At 35.5% G+C, this 17,979-nt stretch overlaps 1 protein-coding gene across 1 annotated transcript in view; it reads left to right on the top strand.

The window, feature by feature from the left end:
* Fig4 (FIG4 phosphoinositide 5-phosphatase) overlaps positions 1-17,979 on the top strand; it is a 105,847-nt gene that overhangs the window by 40,027 nt on the left and 47,841 nt on the right. The window contains exons 11-15 of the mRNA XM_076859851.2: positions 2,242-2,375; positions 4,036-4,152; positions 6,124-6,169; positions 6,795-6,943; positions 8,310-8,476. Coding sequence (XP_076715966.2) covers positions 2,242-2,375; positions 4,036-4,152; positions 6,124-6,169; positions 6,795-6,943; positions 8,310-8,476 — 613 coding nt within the window. The remainder of the gene's footprint in view (positions 1-2,241; positions 2,376-4,035; positions 4,153-6,123; positions 6,170-6,794; positions 6,944-8,309; positions 8,477-17,979) is intronic.

Below are 17,979 nucleotides of genomic sequence, written 5' to 3'. Positions count from 1 at the left end.
CCATCAACATATGTCAGAAGTGTTATTTGTAGCAAAGCTAATGGGAATATACTGCTTAGCTATGTGACCTCTGAAATTGATAATTAAAGCAAGTAGCTAAAAAGCTAATGAAGCTAGCAGGTTTATTCAGGTTTTTTCTTGGTTTTATTCCTTCCAAGATTTCTCATGTCTATATTTATTTTTGAAAACTTAAAGCCAGCCAGTGGATTTTTAAATTATACTTAAAAAAATTGTTCCATGGTAATAAAAATCCTGGCAATAACTAGAGATTAACTAGAGAATAACTTAAATATTAAGTTGCTATTTCATGGCATAGAAAAAATTCTGATTTTTGTCATTGGTTATTTTACATAGAAACAAAGAGGATTTTTATTTTGTTCACTTAGAAGGAGATTTTATTACCTTGTGATTCAAGAGTCAAAGAATGCATATGTGTATAGAATGATACTGAGGGATGTTAAGTCTATTCTACCATTATATGAAGTTACTAAATTGAAATATATTTTTTAAAATTTCTTTTCTCTTACCCTGTGTAGTAAACTTCTCCCTAGTTGTGGAAATTTGAGGCACTGATTGAAAGACATTTTTTGGCCATCCATGTGCCTTCAATATGGATCCTGGGTAGCAGTAGGAAGTTAACCTGAGATCACATATAAGCTGTACATCAGAGGTTTTTAACCTGGAGACCACTGATGGTCATTATCTCTGAACCCTTGAAACATTATGTAAAATGACTTGTATACGTGAAGTTTTCATTTGGTGGTTAAAGGTTTCTGTGACCCTAAGAAGATTGATTAACAACCCATTAACACTAACCCACTATATACTGTGCATAAAGAAGATTCTTTACATAGAGATGACTAAAGGTTGATTAAATAATCTTTCTTTCTATATCATAAAATGGCAGCTTTGATATAAGAATTTCAAAAAGTTTTTGTTTACCTGGTTTGGTTTAAAATACTTTTGAGAAATATTCCAGATATGTAATTTAATTTTCTCAGATAAAAAAATAAGCTAAGTAGACTTGCATCCTAAACTGATTTAACACTGTTTTTGGTTCTTGTCTAATTTCCCATTTGATTTGTTTATCAGTGTGAAATAGATACTGTTTTTGTTTCCACAGTGGTTATCTAATTAAACTCATGGCAATTGGAAAGTCATCTCCATTATTGAAAGCAACACAGAACTAGTTTGATGCCAGCAATAGTTCCCTGACACTTTTGCAGTGTCACTGTTACGGAATTTTTTTTCTTTGTTTCTAAGATCAGGAGAACAATAAAATCAGCTAATTATACCATGTACCCACTATTTTTATAAGAACTGCTTTTTGTTGCATTTAAACTTCACACTAATGTATTAAGGGAGATGCTGTTATTACCCCATTTTACAGATGAAAAAATGGAGACCAAGGGAGATTCACAACTTTGTCCAAGGGGAGTAAGTAGCAGACCAGCATTCTAACTACAGAGCCAATCAATAAAGAACTTTCCCCCTTGAATTAATGGCAAAGTGATATCTAAGGAGATACTGCAGGCAAGAGGGAGCATCTCAGCTTTAGTCATTCTGCTACAGTGTAAAAGGAAGAGGAAGAAAGTGCCTATCTTGGCTATCTCACCCAGTATTTATGAGTCAAATTTAAAAGCATATGAAGGCTGGGAAAGTACTCTCTGCTTTGGCAGTTTGGGGATTGTCCATCCAGACCCAGTTGATTTCCCTCTTGTCCTCAGCTGGATGGAATTGGGGGTTCTCTTCTGGTTCTTGAGTGGCTATCTTTACTGGAATGGGTTGTGGAGCCTGAGGACCAGGCCTGTGATGGGTAAACTGGGTTTCTTGAAGCTGTGGGGAGGTTAGTAAGGAGAAACTTGATCCCCATGACTCTTCAAGTTCATTGTCTGTTGACTCTAATTCAGTGAAGAATTTATTTTTTTTGAATTTATATTATTTGTTTATTTAGTAGATAGGTTTCATGTCAGCATATTTAAAACTTGGGCTTTTGGTCTTACTTTAGTTGATAAGTAAAAATGTTTAAAATCATCCTTTGATTTAAGGTAACTATAATGCTGACATGTTTAATTTTTTATAGGCTTCCCCCCCCACCCCGCCCCCTTTTTTCTTTTTCTTTTGTAGTGCTGGGGATCAAACTCTGGGCCTTACTCATGTTAGGAAAGTCCTCTATCTGAACCACATCCCAAACCATACTTTTTTTTAAAAAAAATTATTATTATTATTTTTTTGACAAAGGAACGAGAGAAAAGAAAACATGAAAGAATTCTGAGTGAAGAACTTGTTGCCGCTGTGACCTACCTTAATCAGTTTTTGCCTCCTGAGCACACTATTGTCTATATTCCTTGGGATATGGCCAAGTACACCAAAAGGTGAATAATACTCATATGTCTGGTTTTGATATTTTCCTTTTCTTGGAGTACCAGATAGCAGCAAGCTAAACTCTATGGAAAAGTACATTCTACTCTTCCTTCATGAACCTGCTGAGTGGTGGTTTTGAGTGCTTAAACCAATTGACCAAACTCTCTTTTTTCCTACCATTTATACTATTTGCAAATTGTTTGAAGTATCCAGTCATTTCAGAATATCTCTACTATCCCTTAAAGACGTTAGTTTCCCTTTTTTCCATCTCATTCTAACTCACTATTTCCTCCAACACCATTTTTAGACTGTCTCACTTGTTGATGAACCTGTGGGAACTCCAGACTATTTATAGTAAATCCACACTTTTTAGTATAATGTTAAAGCCTCATCAATGGGTTGGTTCCAGAATATAGTAACTGTTTACTTATTCCAGGGTTATTCTGTTCCAGAAAGCCTAATCTTTATGTTCCCCGAATGTAGCAGCCAAGCTTCTAACCCTGAGCCTTTGTTCCTACTGGCTGACCTCCATGGAGTGCTTTCCCCACTGTGTTAGTTAGGTGTTTGTTGCTGTGACCAAAATACCTGACAAGAACAACTTAGAGGAGGAAAATTTTATTTGGGCTTAGAGTTTCAGAGGCTTAGTCCATTATGGGCCAACTCCATTGCTCTGGGCTCAAGGTAAGGCAAAACATCATGGCAGAAGGATATGGTGGAGAAGCTCTGTTCACCTCCTGGTGACTGGTAGCCAGGAAGCAAAGTGGGGAATGGGCTGCAGAGACAATGAATTCTTCAGGGCATGACCCTGGTGACCCACTTGCCTTCAGTTAAGCCCTACCTGCCTACCTACAGTTAGTCCATTCAAACTAGAATGGATTGATCAGGTCACAGCTCTTATAATCTATCATTCACTTTCTGCATTAATACAGGAGCTTTTGGGGACTCCTCACATCTAAACCATAATATCCCTTCTTTTATCTTGGAAGATTAGATTCAAAACTCTTCTCACTCAAAGAACTTTCTTTTATTAAATTTACATTATATTTTACTCATTTACAATGCATCACATAAGTACTAGGTTTATTTTAAGGCTTTACTTTTTAATGTTATTCATTTGTTTTGTACTTATTGTACTTTTTTTCTAAGTTATTTTATGTAGTTAGGTGCACACAAGTACACATGTGTACATACACACACATGTATAGCCTTTACCAAAGTATAAGTTGATTACAGTTGTTGTTATTCTTATTAATTTATTTTTCAATTTTTTTTTCCCCTGCTACCTGCACTATGCATTATGCTCTTGACACAGTCATTTCATGAATGCATATGGACTACAACTCTTGAGAAATGAAAGGCTCTTGTAGGGATGGCCTGTGCCAAAATTAAGGAATGCCAATAGTTGATTCAAAGTTACAAGTCCTTCAGGTCTCTTTTGCATTAAATATTATTAGTTATTAAATATACACTATATTACTGACATTAATTATTAGTGTTACTATTAACTATAACCCAAGAGATTTAAAAAATTAATTCCCTGAATATCTTTACTATAGAGTTGATTTACTTTAGGTATATGAATATAATTAAATATATAATGGTATATTATATATATTTAATATATATTAGAACTTGGGTTTTTACTTTTCTCAATTTTCTTTTCCTCTGCAGCAAGCTGTGCAATGTTCTTGATCGGTTGAATGTGATTGCAGAAAGCGTGGTGAAAAAAACTGGTTTCTTTGTCAACCGCCCCGATTCTTACTGTAGCATTTTGCGGCCAGATGAAAAGTATGTGTGGTATTTAAAAAAATTAAATTAAGATTTTTGTTCTTATTGATAAAAATATTCTAAATATGAACAGTTTGTACTAGATGGGTGAATTTAGTCCTTTGTGGAGGCAAGCTGCTCACAGGACTGTGTACTAAGTGTTCACTGTGCGCCTGGGAACTCCTTTGTTATAAACCTTGAGGTAGAAGCCACAGGGTCTTATTTATTGCTTTATGGAATAAACAGTACATAAAACATTTCTGTAAAGTAAAATTTTCAGTAGTGAATTTTGTTATTCAGTATTTAATAGAAACAGAAGTGATTCTGATAGATTAAATACTAATGCTTTTCTGAAAATAGTATTTATCATCGGATTATAGTTATTAGCTCACAGATACGTCTTCATTACTAGTTTATGAGCTTCATCAGACCAAAGATCATGCCTTATTTATCTTTTAAGGAACCAATATTATATACTTCCAGCATTTTATTTTCAGTTAACATAATTAACTACAGTAGTCAAACAACAAAAACCCCAAACCCAACTACTTTGTATGTATCTTTGGAAGTAGTTCTTTTGTTATTGTTTGCATTTGTTATAGTTGCAATTTTAGGGCATCTGTGATAGGGTTCCCTGTGACTATTCAGTGATTCACTAGGAGAACTCAGACAATATGTTGTACCCTGATTATAATTTATTATGGTAAAAGGATACAAATTAAAATTAGCAAAGGAAAAAAGTTCAAGGGACAAAATCCAAAGGAAATCAGACACAAGCTTGCAGTGTAGTCACATAGAACACACTTCATATCCCCAGAAATAAATTGTGACAGTATATTAAAAAGTTACCTACTAGGGAAGCTTGTTAGAAACTTGAGGTTTCTTACTAGAGACTGGTCACACAGACTCCCAGAAGGAAAGAAGGTGTTCATCAAAAGTCGTATTGTTCCTATAAATAGTTTAGGAATGATGAGCCACTCTTAGTAGTTCTTGGAATGGTGGGGACCCTCCTAAAATCCAAGGTCCAGATACCAGCCAGGCTGTTTTGTTTTTTTATTTATTTTGGCATTGGGGATTGAACCCAGGGGAATTTCATCACTAAGCAACATCCCCAGCTCTTTATATATTTTTTTTATTTTGAGATAGGGTTTCATTAATTTGTTTAGAGCTTCACTGAGTTGTTGAGACTGGCTTCAAACTTGTGATCCTCTTGTGCCACTGGAATTATAGGCCTGTACCATGACACCTGGCAGGAGCCAACCTTTTGAGCAGCCTTTTCTAAGGATAGCAGACCTAGCTCTTTCCTACCCAATACCTTCTTTTAAATAACTCAAGTACTAATATTATGATACAGTATTTCCTAACAAAACACATTCCCTTGTATCCACTATTATGTGTTGGGGGAGAAAAAACAAGTATTCTAAAAGGAAGTGTGTAAAAACAAACAAAAAAATAACTCCATTGGAATGCAACAAAATTTTCATAAAGAAAAGCTTATAGAGATAATGTTGAACGGAGAAGGCGAAGACCTAAAGGATTTTACTAGAAAAATGCTATACAATTATGCATGTCTGTAAAATCACACAGGAAATAGGCATAAATGAAAGCAGGGAGACTTTAGTTGAACCTGGGGGACAGAATGCCAAAGTGTGGGGCACTGGGATAAGCTAAGATGCCCTTTCTTGGGCTCTCTTTGGGGGGAATATGGTGAGTAGTCCACCTTAGTTATTTGCATATGTACTTACTTGAAAGAATGAGAATACACAGAATCAGCTGATTTTCCATGTGCCTTCAGCTCTATTACTTTGATTCTGTGATTCTTAACAAAAAGCTTAAAAAAAAAATAAACATTATACTATTAAATTTTCTTAAGAACTAGGGGACTGGAGGCTTAGTAGTAGAGCACATGCTTCGTGTGATTGAGGCACTCCCTGGGTTCAATCTCTACCCACCTCTGGGGAAAAAAATTAAAGCATTTATTTTTAAACACAGGTGGAATGAACTAGGAGGATGTGTAATTTCCACTGGTCGCCTACAGGTATGGATGATATATATTCATAATGAATAGAATGTGTATCTATAGTGTTTTCTGTAAGCAGTCACAGAGAGACTCTTATTTAATGCAGAATTATTAATCTTTTGAGAATGACTTTTAAAGCCTTACTGATAGTGTTTAAAACTCATAGAAGTATATGCAACTGAAATAATGTGGCTTATGAATTTTTCTATGTCCTAAGTTTTATTATTGGAAATAGAAACACAAACAAGAATGTGAGAAGATTAAATTGGAATGACTTTAGAAAATAAGCCAGTTATACTGTACTGTTAACTCTGCTTTAAGAATGATATGGCTTCAACCACTGACTGTTTCTTTTGTACAATAAAGGAGATATATCAGGGAAAAGTCCACATTTACTAACTGATACAGACTAAGTTTAATGATGCTGTTAAAAACATAGTTACTGAGCAGCAAATATAGCATTACCTCTTTTAAAAAATATTCTTCATTATTTTAACCTTTAACTTAACTGAATGATTAATATTTTTCCAAGACAGACAATTGCTTACAACCTTTCTTCTGCTTCTTTAAGAAATCTCATGTAGTATGGAAGTAGTTTTGGTGACTGAATAATGATTGAAAATCTGAAAATATTTCTTTGTAGACTGGCATCCTTCGAACCAACTGTGTGGATTGTTTAGATCGCACCAATACAGCACAGTTCATGGTGGGAAAATGTGCTCTGGCTTATCAGCTGTTTTCTTTGGGATTGATTGACAAACCTAATCTACAGTTTGATACAGATGCAGTTAGGTAAGTCCTGTTTTTTTTGTCATTTAAAGAACAGTGACAGAAAGCAAACCTGATTGACAATGAGGATTTTTATGAGCTATTTTCTACTTTCGGTAGCTCAAAGATTGTGTTGCTAGAAGACAATGTTCAAATTAATTCTGCAATTAATATTTTTACTTAAAGACCTGTCTATTATTGCCATGGGATTTTTTTTTGACTTATGTTAATTATCAATAAACACTTGTGTGTGTGTGTGTGTGTGTGTGTGTGTGTGTGTGTGTTTGGTTAATCTGAAGTGCTTGGACAAACTAGTGGGTTGTTAAAAAAAAATCCAGACGTCAATAATAAAATAAAAAGTACTAGGCCTTCATACATTTTGATCGAAAAATATGAGCTGGATAAAAGATTTAATTACTGTTTCTTCACTGTCCACTGGCTCTGTAACAATACATGAAATATTCTTTTAAAAAATAAAATGACAACTATCTCTGGTCATCTGAGATTTTCATAGCTTAGGAAAATAATCAGCTTACACATGGCCATATACACAGATATCACTGCACTGAATATATTAACAGACACTTGAAGAAATACAAATTTCAATCATGTACATATTTCTAAGAATGTGGTTTATCTCTCTGCTACAATCAGAGTATTTGTGTCTCCCTCAAATTCTTATATTAAAATTCTCACCACCAAAGTGATTGTATTAGGAAATGGAGGCTTTGGGACATGATTAAATCTGAAGCTGGAACCTCATCTTTGGGATCAGTATCCTTTTTAAAGAGACCACAGAGAACTAACTAGCTTGCCTTCTGTCATGTGAGTACCCAGCAAAATGGCACCATCTGTGAGCTAAAAGTGGGGCTTTACCAGACACTGATTCTGCCAGTAGGTTTATCTTGGACTTCCCAGCCTCCAGAACTGTGAGAAATAAGTGTTTATTGTTTATAAGCCACCTGGGTTATGATATTTTATTATACAATCCTGGATAGAGTAAGATATTGTATGCAACAAGAGCATTTTTTTTTCAAAAGCAATTCAGAGGGAACAAAATATTGTCATGGGAGAATAACTGATCTGGCAGACTGCAGAATGTTGAGTCATTTAATAAGATTAGAATCAGCTGATATGATTTTGATGGATTATGTTTTTGATTTGTATATAGTGTTTTCTGTGACTTTAATGCATATTGAAGTGTCATTATAAAATATAAAATATAGTACGTTTCGCATGTGTTCTTATTTTCAAAATTTAAGTGTTTATTTGAAGGAAAAGGCTCAGAAGAATTCATAATGTAAAGACTTGTTCTGAGTCTAGGGCTAAGTGAATAACTTGTGCAATAATTTTGGTAAAATTCTTTAATGTGAGTTTTTCTTTTGCTTAGGTTATTTGAAGAACTCTATGAAGATCATGGTGATACTCTGTCCCTTCAGTATGGTGGTTCTCAACTTGTTCATCGGGTAAAAACCTACAGAAAGATTGCACCGTGGACCCAGCACTCAAAAGACATCATGCAGACTCTCTCTAGATATTACAGCAATGCTTTTTCAGGTAATTCTGAAGTAATAGGTATTTCTAAGACTTTTGATGTACAGAAGTCTTCTTATACATGTACTTTAAAAAAAGCTATTGGTTAAATAAAGTTAAATATTTAAAAATTTAAGTAAAACAGAATTTATCCCTTTGAAGGCATTTAATAAATATTTGTCCAATAAATGAATGAGAAGAGCACTTTTGCCTTTTGGCACCCATTTCGGTGTCTCTTTTCTCCTCTCGTGAGTGCAACATACTTTGATTCCTTAGCTTCTGTTTCCTTCTATATTTCTTCTTGCACTATATATATGTTATTTTGAGGATGTTGAATTGTTTTTTAATGGAGGGTTCAAAGTCTTGATAGTTGGATAAGAATGTAAATATTACTAATTTATTAAAATGCCAACTAGAAATATATAGTAACATTAACATTAAATTAAACTCATTAAGTTATACTTCTTTTATGACTTGTGAATTCTAAGTGTAACAGATTGTTGTAATGGTACTATTTCTGTTTCCATTCCAATGGCATTGTCAATAAAATAGATATCAGACAAAGTAACTGTGAGACAAATCCCCATGTGCAGAATTTATAAAGTGCTCAATGATCAATTTCGTGAGTCTTAAGCCCTAAAACTAAATTAAGGATAAAAAAAAAAGTTCAGTGAATCTGGGAAGAAGATTAAAGAAGTAATCATCTTCAGTAAAGAAGTTCTTTGGAGTGAACTGTTGCCTGCAGTGATGGTCACCCACCCCCACTTCTTCAAGTGAAGGGAGATAGGAGCTTCAACAGGACTCTGGATGAACCTGATGTGGTGTCCAGCCATTGGAAGGACCCTACATGTTGGCCTCAGGCTGCTGCACAGCAAATCTGTAGCAAAGGGATGGGCTGAGGAGATTGCTGCCATGTTGCAAACTGCCTGCACTCTTAGAGTCGGTTGGGCCAAAGAATATTTGAGTGTTTATTGGCACCCAAATTTGGTCCTCATGAAGGAGGCTGTCAGCATGTGGTGGCCTGGGTCCTAGCCAGGAAGACTCCTTGAGAGACAGGGAGATCCTAGCAACAAGAAGTAGAAAGTCAGTACTGAAAACCTAGGATACCAAGGAAAGAGTTGCAAGAAACTGCCTTATTTAAAAAAAAAAAAAAAGATGTATGTGCCTACACCAAAGGAATTGTAAGAATCTCCAGTTGTGGGAGCCTCAGAAGCAACTATAATAGTATCCACAAAATGGTTGGCTTTCAACATTTTCTAGATTCAGAGTGAATGAAAGTCAGTTTGCTGTACTCCTGCTAGTGTGTATTAGTTTTCTATGCTATGTAACAAATTACCACACACAGCATCTTAAAATAGCACATAGTCATTATCTTATAGTTTCTTTGGATCTGAAAGTCCAGGTACCACTCAGCTGGGTCACTGCTTCAGGCCTCACAAGATGGCAGCAAAAATGTCAGTCAGGCAGGCCTCTCATCTGAAGGCTTAACTAGGAAAGGATCTGCTTCCCAGCTCGTGTGTTTGCTGGCAGAATTCAGTTCCTTGTAGTTCCTGTGGTTGTAGGACTTATAGCTATTTGCCTTTTCACAGCTGTTAAGGAAGAGGGAGGTAAATCTGAGGTAGTGTAATTATGGGAATTACATTCCTTCATCATCCCATTAATTGGGAACCAATCACAGGTCCCACACATACTGAAGGGGAAGCTGAATCGGTTTCTGAATGCTGTGGTAACAAAATAATACCAACCAATGACTTGAAATGAGAAATTCATTGTTTCACAGTTCTGGAGTCCTAGAAGTTTAAAATCAAAGTGTCAGCAGGGCAGTGCTCCCTGTGAAAACCATAAGGGATAATCCTTACTTGCTTCTTTCCAGCTTCTGTTGGTTTCCAGCAATCCTTGGTGTTGCTTGACTTGCAGCAGCAACATTTCCATCCATTGTCCCATGGCATTCTTGCCTTGTGTCGATGTCTTCATAGAATTTTCGGTGTCTCTTTTCTCCTCTCATGAGAATTAAGGGCCTGCTGTATTCTAATGCAATTGCATCTTAAATTGGTTTTATCTGCAAAGATATTCTTTCCAAATAAGGTCCTATTCACAAGAATTTGAGATTAGGACTAAAACATATCTTTTTAGGAGACACAATTGAACATATAAAAGTTGTGAGGAAGATGGAGGATTATAATTATAAGTCATGTGCCTCAAAGTACATATCTCTAGATGTGTGTCACCCTGAAGAAGTTTGGAACTGCCCCTATGGAAAGAGCATCCACTCTTCTGCCCCCTCCTGTCATTATTGCTCTTGTAATAGGAATCATTATTGAAGCCTAAGGACCAAGACTTTGTAATAAGACTAGGAGACACAGTGAATGTATAACTATAATTATTTAAAAAGAAAGGCATGATATTGAAAGGTAATGGTGGTCACAAGAATGTAATGTGCATGTATGGAAAGGTAAGGCAAAATTATGCACAACTGAAAGATGAACTATTATGAAAGGTATCATGAATAATATGGCTAAAACAGGCTTTTTATTTTAAGAAGCATGGTGTCATTGGGGTGTACAACTTATTTTAAAATTATAGTAGGTATTATATAAAGATGAAATATAGAACAATTTTCTTTAAAGTACTCCAGATAACTTTGTAAAACTTAGTGTTCTCATGTTGTACCTCTGGGGTGGGCAGAAAAATACTGATTAAGAAACTGGAATAATGAAATTAGATGACAAGAATTTTACCCTTGGTTTGCATAGATGCATGTTATGTGGGCAACTCATCTGACCCTCTTTCAAGCTGATTTTAAATAAGGTTCTTAAATCTAGGTGCTGTGACATGCACCTGTAGTCCTAGATGCTCAGTAGGCTGAGGCAAGAGGATTGCTTGAGCCCAAGAGTTCATGGGTATTATGGTGAGACCCTGTCTCAAAAAACAAGCAAATCTGTTATTTAGGCTTCACTCACTAGCATGTTTGGCAGTTGGAGGATCCCTTTCCTGGAAAGCACAGGTCTATAGGATTCCTCTTAGATGTTACCAAGAGCTTTTCATTCCCTTAAGGGCTTTGTTAAGCTCTTTCTAATTTTTTTTATACACTCAAATTTTGTAAGCCTGGATTTTCTTGCTAAAGCTTGTTGAATTTAAATACTATAATAATAATAAAAAAAAAACGGTTGGATACCTGTAGCAGTTAATGATATATACATACATATATGTACCCTGTGTGTGTAATTTAAATGTAGTAAGTTCATGTGTGTGTGTGTGTGTGTGTGTGTGTGTGTGTGTGTATGTGTAGGGAAATCATTTTTCCTCAGAGATTTTATAAAACAAAGAAAAAGCTCACAGGGTGAAAATTTTCGGGTTCACTATGCACAAAGAGAAGTGATCACAGAGGGTAGTAGTATACTGAGCTGGTTTCCCCGCATTATTAGGTACTCTGAGATGCTGCAATAATTTCTTTCCCTTTCTGCTTAACACTGAAAGAGAGGCATGCAGGGGAGCATGCTGAGAATATTTTAATTTATCAGGAATCATGAGATAACCTTCTGAGGTCATCCTTTGAACAGCAAATTTTAGTGAATAAGCTGAACTGGCAGAAAGAAAACAATTGGAAAAGTGTTTCAATAACACTGTAAATGACATTGCTAACTCTAGTTAAAACCCAACTCTCTTTACCTTTCCTATGACCAAAGTGGTTAAACATGACAAGTGGAAAGTTGCATGTCATCATTTGTAGTTTAAACTGACTGTAGTTCTCCAAAGGGCACTCAGAACAGCCTGACAATACTTACATTTCCCCAGGATGGTCCTTCTCTCACTCTCCAAAGAACCATTTCATGTTGTTCTCTTTTCTCAAACCAACAACACAAATATCAGCTACTGACCTTGTTTCATACTTCAATGAAAAAATAAAGGTCATTGGAAGGGAGCTGCTTTTTTTTTTTTTTTAACCACCATATGCAGAGGTTGTTTGTATTTGCACTCAGGGTTTCTGTCTTACATTGTGTTACAGTGCCTGCGCTGTCCCTGCCCCATGTTAAGCCAAGCTCTCTGCTGTAGTTTGAAGCACCTCTCTGCCTCTTGCTTTCTCCTAAAATATACACTCCTTGCCATGCACTGTCAGTTTCTCCCTCTCTACTGCATCACTTCCATTATTGTAAAAGCACACCTTAGTGTTTTCCACCCAAGTTTCCATCTCTATCTCCCTTCAGCTGCAATCCTGGTTCTCTGCTCTCCTGAGCAAAACCTCTTGAAAGAGTTGTATACATAACTGTTTCCTGCTTTCTCTATCTGATCTATTTGGCATCTACCCTGTTAAGACATTGAAACCCTACTTAGTGAGGTTACCAACAATTTCCCAATGCTATATGTGTTGGTTATCTTTCTGTCTCCGTCTTACTCAACCATTCAACAACTTGTATCATGATGACCAAGCCCTCTTTCTTATAACTTCCTTTGTGATCTCTCTCTCTCTCTCAGCCTCTGTTGATTTCTGCTGTTTCTAAACCCTCCTCCTCTCTTCTCTTTCTAAATTTTTATCCTAGGGCATCTCATTTCAGTTTTTACACACCATGCATTTGACACTCAGATTTGTATCTCTGACTTTGACTTCTTGATGAACTCTAGACTCACCTGACTGCCTGTCTTGATGAATATTGTATTAGTTTCCCATAGTGACTGGGCTGTGTTTTCTGCTTAGAATCTCAGTAACTACTCAACTGTGCTTTATGCTTAGAATCTCACAATGCTGAAGTCAAATGAAACCAAATTAAATGGAAGTAATATCCAAATGTCAGTTAACCTGAACTCTTATCTGGAGGCTTCGCAGCTTATTCAGGTTGTTGGCAGATTTCCATACAGTTGTGGGACTGATGTTTCATGTTCTCACTGGCAGTTGGCTGGGAGTCACTCTCGGTTCCTTACTGCTGCCTGCATTTTTTGACTTGTAGCTTGTTCAGTTTTAAAGCCAACACTGGTATATCACATCCATTTGTGCTTCAAATCTCTCAACCTTCCCCTTCTACCTTCTTTTCCTGCCTTGAAAGGATTCATGTTCTTATACTGAGCTCACCCAGATAGTCCAAGGTAATTTCTCTATCTTGAATTTGTTGATCAATAACTTTAGTTACATCTGCAAAGTCCCTTTTGCCACATAATATAAAATAGTAAGAGGTATGACACTGGGGAGCAAAGGGACCAAATTTGTTCGTATCAGAGATCTCTAATAATAATCTCACTCAAGCTTATCATTTCTGAGACAGAAAAACTTGTCTCTCTTTAACCTGTTTTATTCTGTTTTTTTTCCACCCCAACACCCATTTTTCAATTCAGAAATTGAAATTCAATTCAGAATTGAAATTTTCAATTTTCACCCTTGAATTTCTTATTTTCCTCATTAGCCACCCTTCTCCACAATTCAGTGTGTCAGCAGATCTTGTTGACTCTCCCTCCAAAATATATCCCAAATCCTTCCACTGTTTTCACCCCTACTGCTTCCACACTCATCCATGTAACCACACCTCTTTCTGGACAGCTGCAGTCCCTTGTGATTCAGCTCTGCTTCTTCTCTTCCAACCAAGCTCTTTATAGCAGCCAGAGTGATGATTTTTAAGTTAAATCAGATCCTATCAAACTACCCTTTAAAAAAATCTTTCAGGGTTTCCATTGCATTTGAAATCAAATTCTTCTCCACAATCTCTAAGACCTCGAGTAATTTAGCTGCATCAGTGTCTAATATTCTGTGCTTTCCTGTTCCCATTACCCTCTGGCCTTTGTGCCCTTTCTGTTTCTGGAGCTGCTTAGCTTTTTTTTTTTAATATTTATTTTTTTTAGTTTTAGGTGGACACAACATCTTTATTTTACATTTATGTGGTGCTGAGGATTGAACCCAGTGCCTCGTGCATGCTGGCCAAGCGCTCTACCACTGAGCCCCAGCCCCAGCCCCTGCTTAGCTTTTTCCTCTATCAGACCTTTGCAGTTGTTTGTCCTTCTACCAGGCACAGCCCTTGGAGCTCTGTATGACCACCTCTTTTATATCCGTATAGTTCAGATGTTCTTTAACACTTCAGCCTCCTCCCTTTTCCCTAACTGCCCAATCTAAGTATTCCTGTCTTCTCTCATATCATGTCATTGTTTAATTTTCTTCATTGAATTTACATCTTCTGAAAGTACCTTATCCATTATTTGCATACATGTACTTTGTTTCTTATAAAATATTGTAAGTCCCTAAGAGCCAGGTTCTCGTCAACCTTATATTCCCAGTGAGGGACATGGTAGGTTCTTGAATTAATGAATTATTTTTTTCAATTGTTAAAGTAATACATGTTAATTCTAGAGAGTACAGAGTAGCTCACAAATAAATCATATAATCTGCACCTTCTGGAGGAAGCCACTTGTTCCTATCTAGAAGAACATTATTTTTCTAGTTTTATTATATGTGTAATTATAATATGCTTTTATACTCTTTTAGATGATGTGAAAAATCTTTATAGTCTTAAATATTATTCTACAATGGGACTTTTTAGTAACCTTATAGTTCTCTAGTCTTTGGAAGCATCATGCTATACTATTTGTTGTTGTATCTCTAGAGTTCTTCTAAATAAACATCTTTGAATATATGCCTTTTTACATATTTTAAATATTTTATGAAAATTCTGGAAGCGTATTTTTTTTTCAATCAGAAGGTACAAATATTTTTTAGAGTTTTTATATACATGTATATGACCAAATTGCCTTTCAGAAGGATTAAACATCTAGTATTTCCATCAGCAAAGCATTAAAATGGGAGAGCTCATTTTGTAAAGGATTTGTCAATAGAAATATTTTAATTTGCACTTATGTGATAACTAGTGAAGTTGGATTTTTGTATGTTCATTAGCTATTTCTGTTTCTTTTTAGAATTCACATACCTATTTTTCTACTAGGAGGTTAATCTGTGTCTTTCTTACATTTAATTAGTATTTATTTCAATATATGATGTAAATAGGGATCTAACTATATTGTTCCCTTTCTTTAATAGTTAAATAGTAACATTTGTTGAATAGTATTTTCTTCTCTTAAATGACATCAGATACTACTTTATCACAAACTTAATATTAGAATAACAAATATTTTACTTCCAAAATAAATTTTTTTGGCCAATAAAATTTATTACATTCACATCTGATTTATTTAAATATAGTTATAATGAAGTTAGTGCTTAACTTTTGAATGGCATTCAAATAGTTCATGGACTTTTTGCCTTTAAAGCATGATCAGGTGTAATGGTAGGAAATCATTTTGCTCTGTTGTTATGCAGCTATAGAGCACTTAATCTATTTAGGCTCTTGTCCATATCCAAAGTCCTACATCTTCCTGGTGACCATAACCTCATACATATATTTTAAGTTAGAACAATAGCAATGCATTCAAGAAATCATTATGATGTTTTGAAGGAATATCCTTTTTTGGATATTGTAAAATCTTCAATTTTCCATACTTGCTAAAATTTAAAGGAAGATGCTATTACATTTGAAGGGTGAAAGACATTCCTTAAAAACATGGCTAAAAAATGAAAAGCTTCTCTAAATAGTATTAAGATATTTTGAGGTACTACATGGAATGAGCTATTAAGTGCCATTAAAGCTATTCAAGAAGCATAACAAATGTAATTACTATAAGAGCAGTATGTTTACTTTTGCATTGTGTAAAGAGATACAAATTGGGACAGTAATGTCTGTATCATCTAATCCTTGATATTTTCTCTCAACAAGTGGAAAAAAGGCTACAGATATATTCAGCATATAAACACATTCCTATTATATATTACTTTTAGCCTGAAACTAAGTGCTGTTTTAATGGAATGCTTCCTGTCAAAATACTAATATCAGGAATACATGTTTGATCTACCATATTTCATTCATTGCTTTTGCTGAAATGATCAAATAACCTAGTGCTAATTTCAGATGTATATGTTTGCTGTAGCTGTTGGAAGAAAATTGATTTTATAATATTATTGTGTTCCCAAAACAGTCATTTCTACTGTGCTATTTTTTAGTCCTAAACTCATTTTTGAAAGAAGTTATTATGTGTATTGTGGATCCCTAACTCAAAGAGATAGGGCTCTGAGACAAGAATGCAAAGAAGGAAATGAGGGGAATGAATAAAGGGTGCAGGGAGGAGAAAGTGTAGAATGGGAAGGGTGGTTCGTGAGACTGCTTCAGTGTTAATTATCATTTATACCAAAATACAATCAGAAAAAGGAAGAAGAAATGGGACATAGTAGAGTCAGTTTTATTAGCACATAGTATAGTTTGGAAAGATAATTTTGGAGTGTTGAATAGTTAGAATGAGACTGTTATTCATGTGTCCTTGCAGTCTTCATTATCAGCCACAAAAGAGAATGGGGCAGGCTAATAAGTGTGGGGGACAGAAAATGTTGTAAACACTGTATCTGTTAGAGCCAGAGAGAATATCTTCTCAACTATTAAAAGTGGAAACTATACAACTGACTCGTTCAAGGTTGTGCCACAGAACATGGGTAGGAATTGGGTCATTTTGTTTGTCTCTGACAACTCTGCTTTCTTTACAATAAAGTAAATGCCTTAGTCAGCTTTTTCACTGCTGGGACTAAAAGACCTGACCGGAACAATTTTAGGGGAGGAAAAGTTTATTTAGGGGCTCACAGTTTCAGAGCTCTTAGTCCATAGACAGCCAGCTCCATTCCTCTGGGTTCTAGGTGAGGCAGAACAAAATGGTGAAGAATATGAGGGAGAGAAGCAGTTCATGTGATGATCTGGAAGGAGAGAGAGAGAGAGAGACAGAGAAAGAGAGAGAAAGACACTTCCCTCTCCAGATACAAAATATATATCCCAAAGGCCTGCCCCCAGGGATTTACCACCTCCAGCCACACCCTGTCCGCCTTCAACCATCACTCAGTTAATCCCATCAGGGGATTAATTCACTGATTGTGTTAAGGCTCTCATAACCCAATCATTTCTCCTTTAAGCCTTCTTGCACTGTCTCATACATGAGCTTTTGGGAGACACCTCACATCCAAACCATAACAATAAAAAGGGTATTTATTTTAGTTAAACTAACAAATGGTGAGGTTGTTTTCATTTTAAAAATAAAATCACTTTCTAAGGTGTTTTGGCAATTCTTAAAGACTCCAAAAAGTCTTTCAGTATTCAAGAGTAGTTTATATTTGCTATCCTCTTTATTATGAGGAAAAGGAAACATAAGATTTTTAAATTTTTAAAATTTGTTTTAATTAGCTGCACATGACAGTAAAATGCATTTATGCACTTTGATATACCATAAATAACTGGGGTATAATTTCTCATTTTTCTGATTGTATATATTTTAGGATCGCATTGGTCATGCAGTCAAATTATGTATGTAAGGTAATAACGTCTGTTTCATTCTACTATCATCCTTCCTATCCCCATATGTACTCCCCATCCTTCACTCTTCAGTATCTAATATAAAGTAACTCTATTCTTCTCTAGCGCCACCTCCCGCTTATTGTGAATTAGCATCTGCATATCAGAGAA

The sequence above is a fragment of the Callospermophilus lateralis genome, chromosome 6, assembly GCF_048772815.1.
Source record: "Callospermophilus lateralis isolate mCalLat2 chromosome 6, mCalLat2.hap1, whole genome shotgun sequence".
Classification (NCBI taxonomy): Eukaryota; Metazoa; Chordata; class Mammalia; order Rodentia; family Sciuridae; genus Callospermophilus; species Callospermophilus lateralis.
This window is presented reverse-complemented; position numbering and strand designations above follow the sequence as displayed.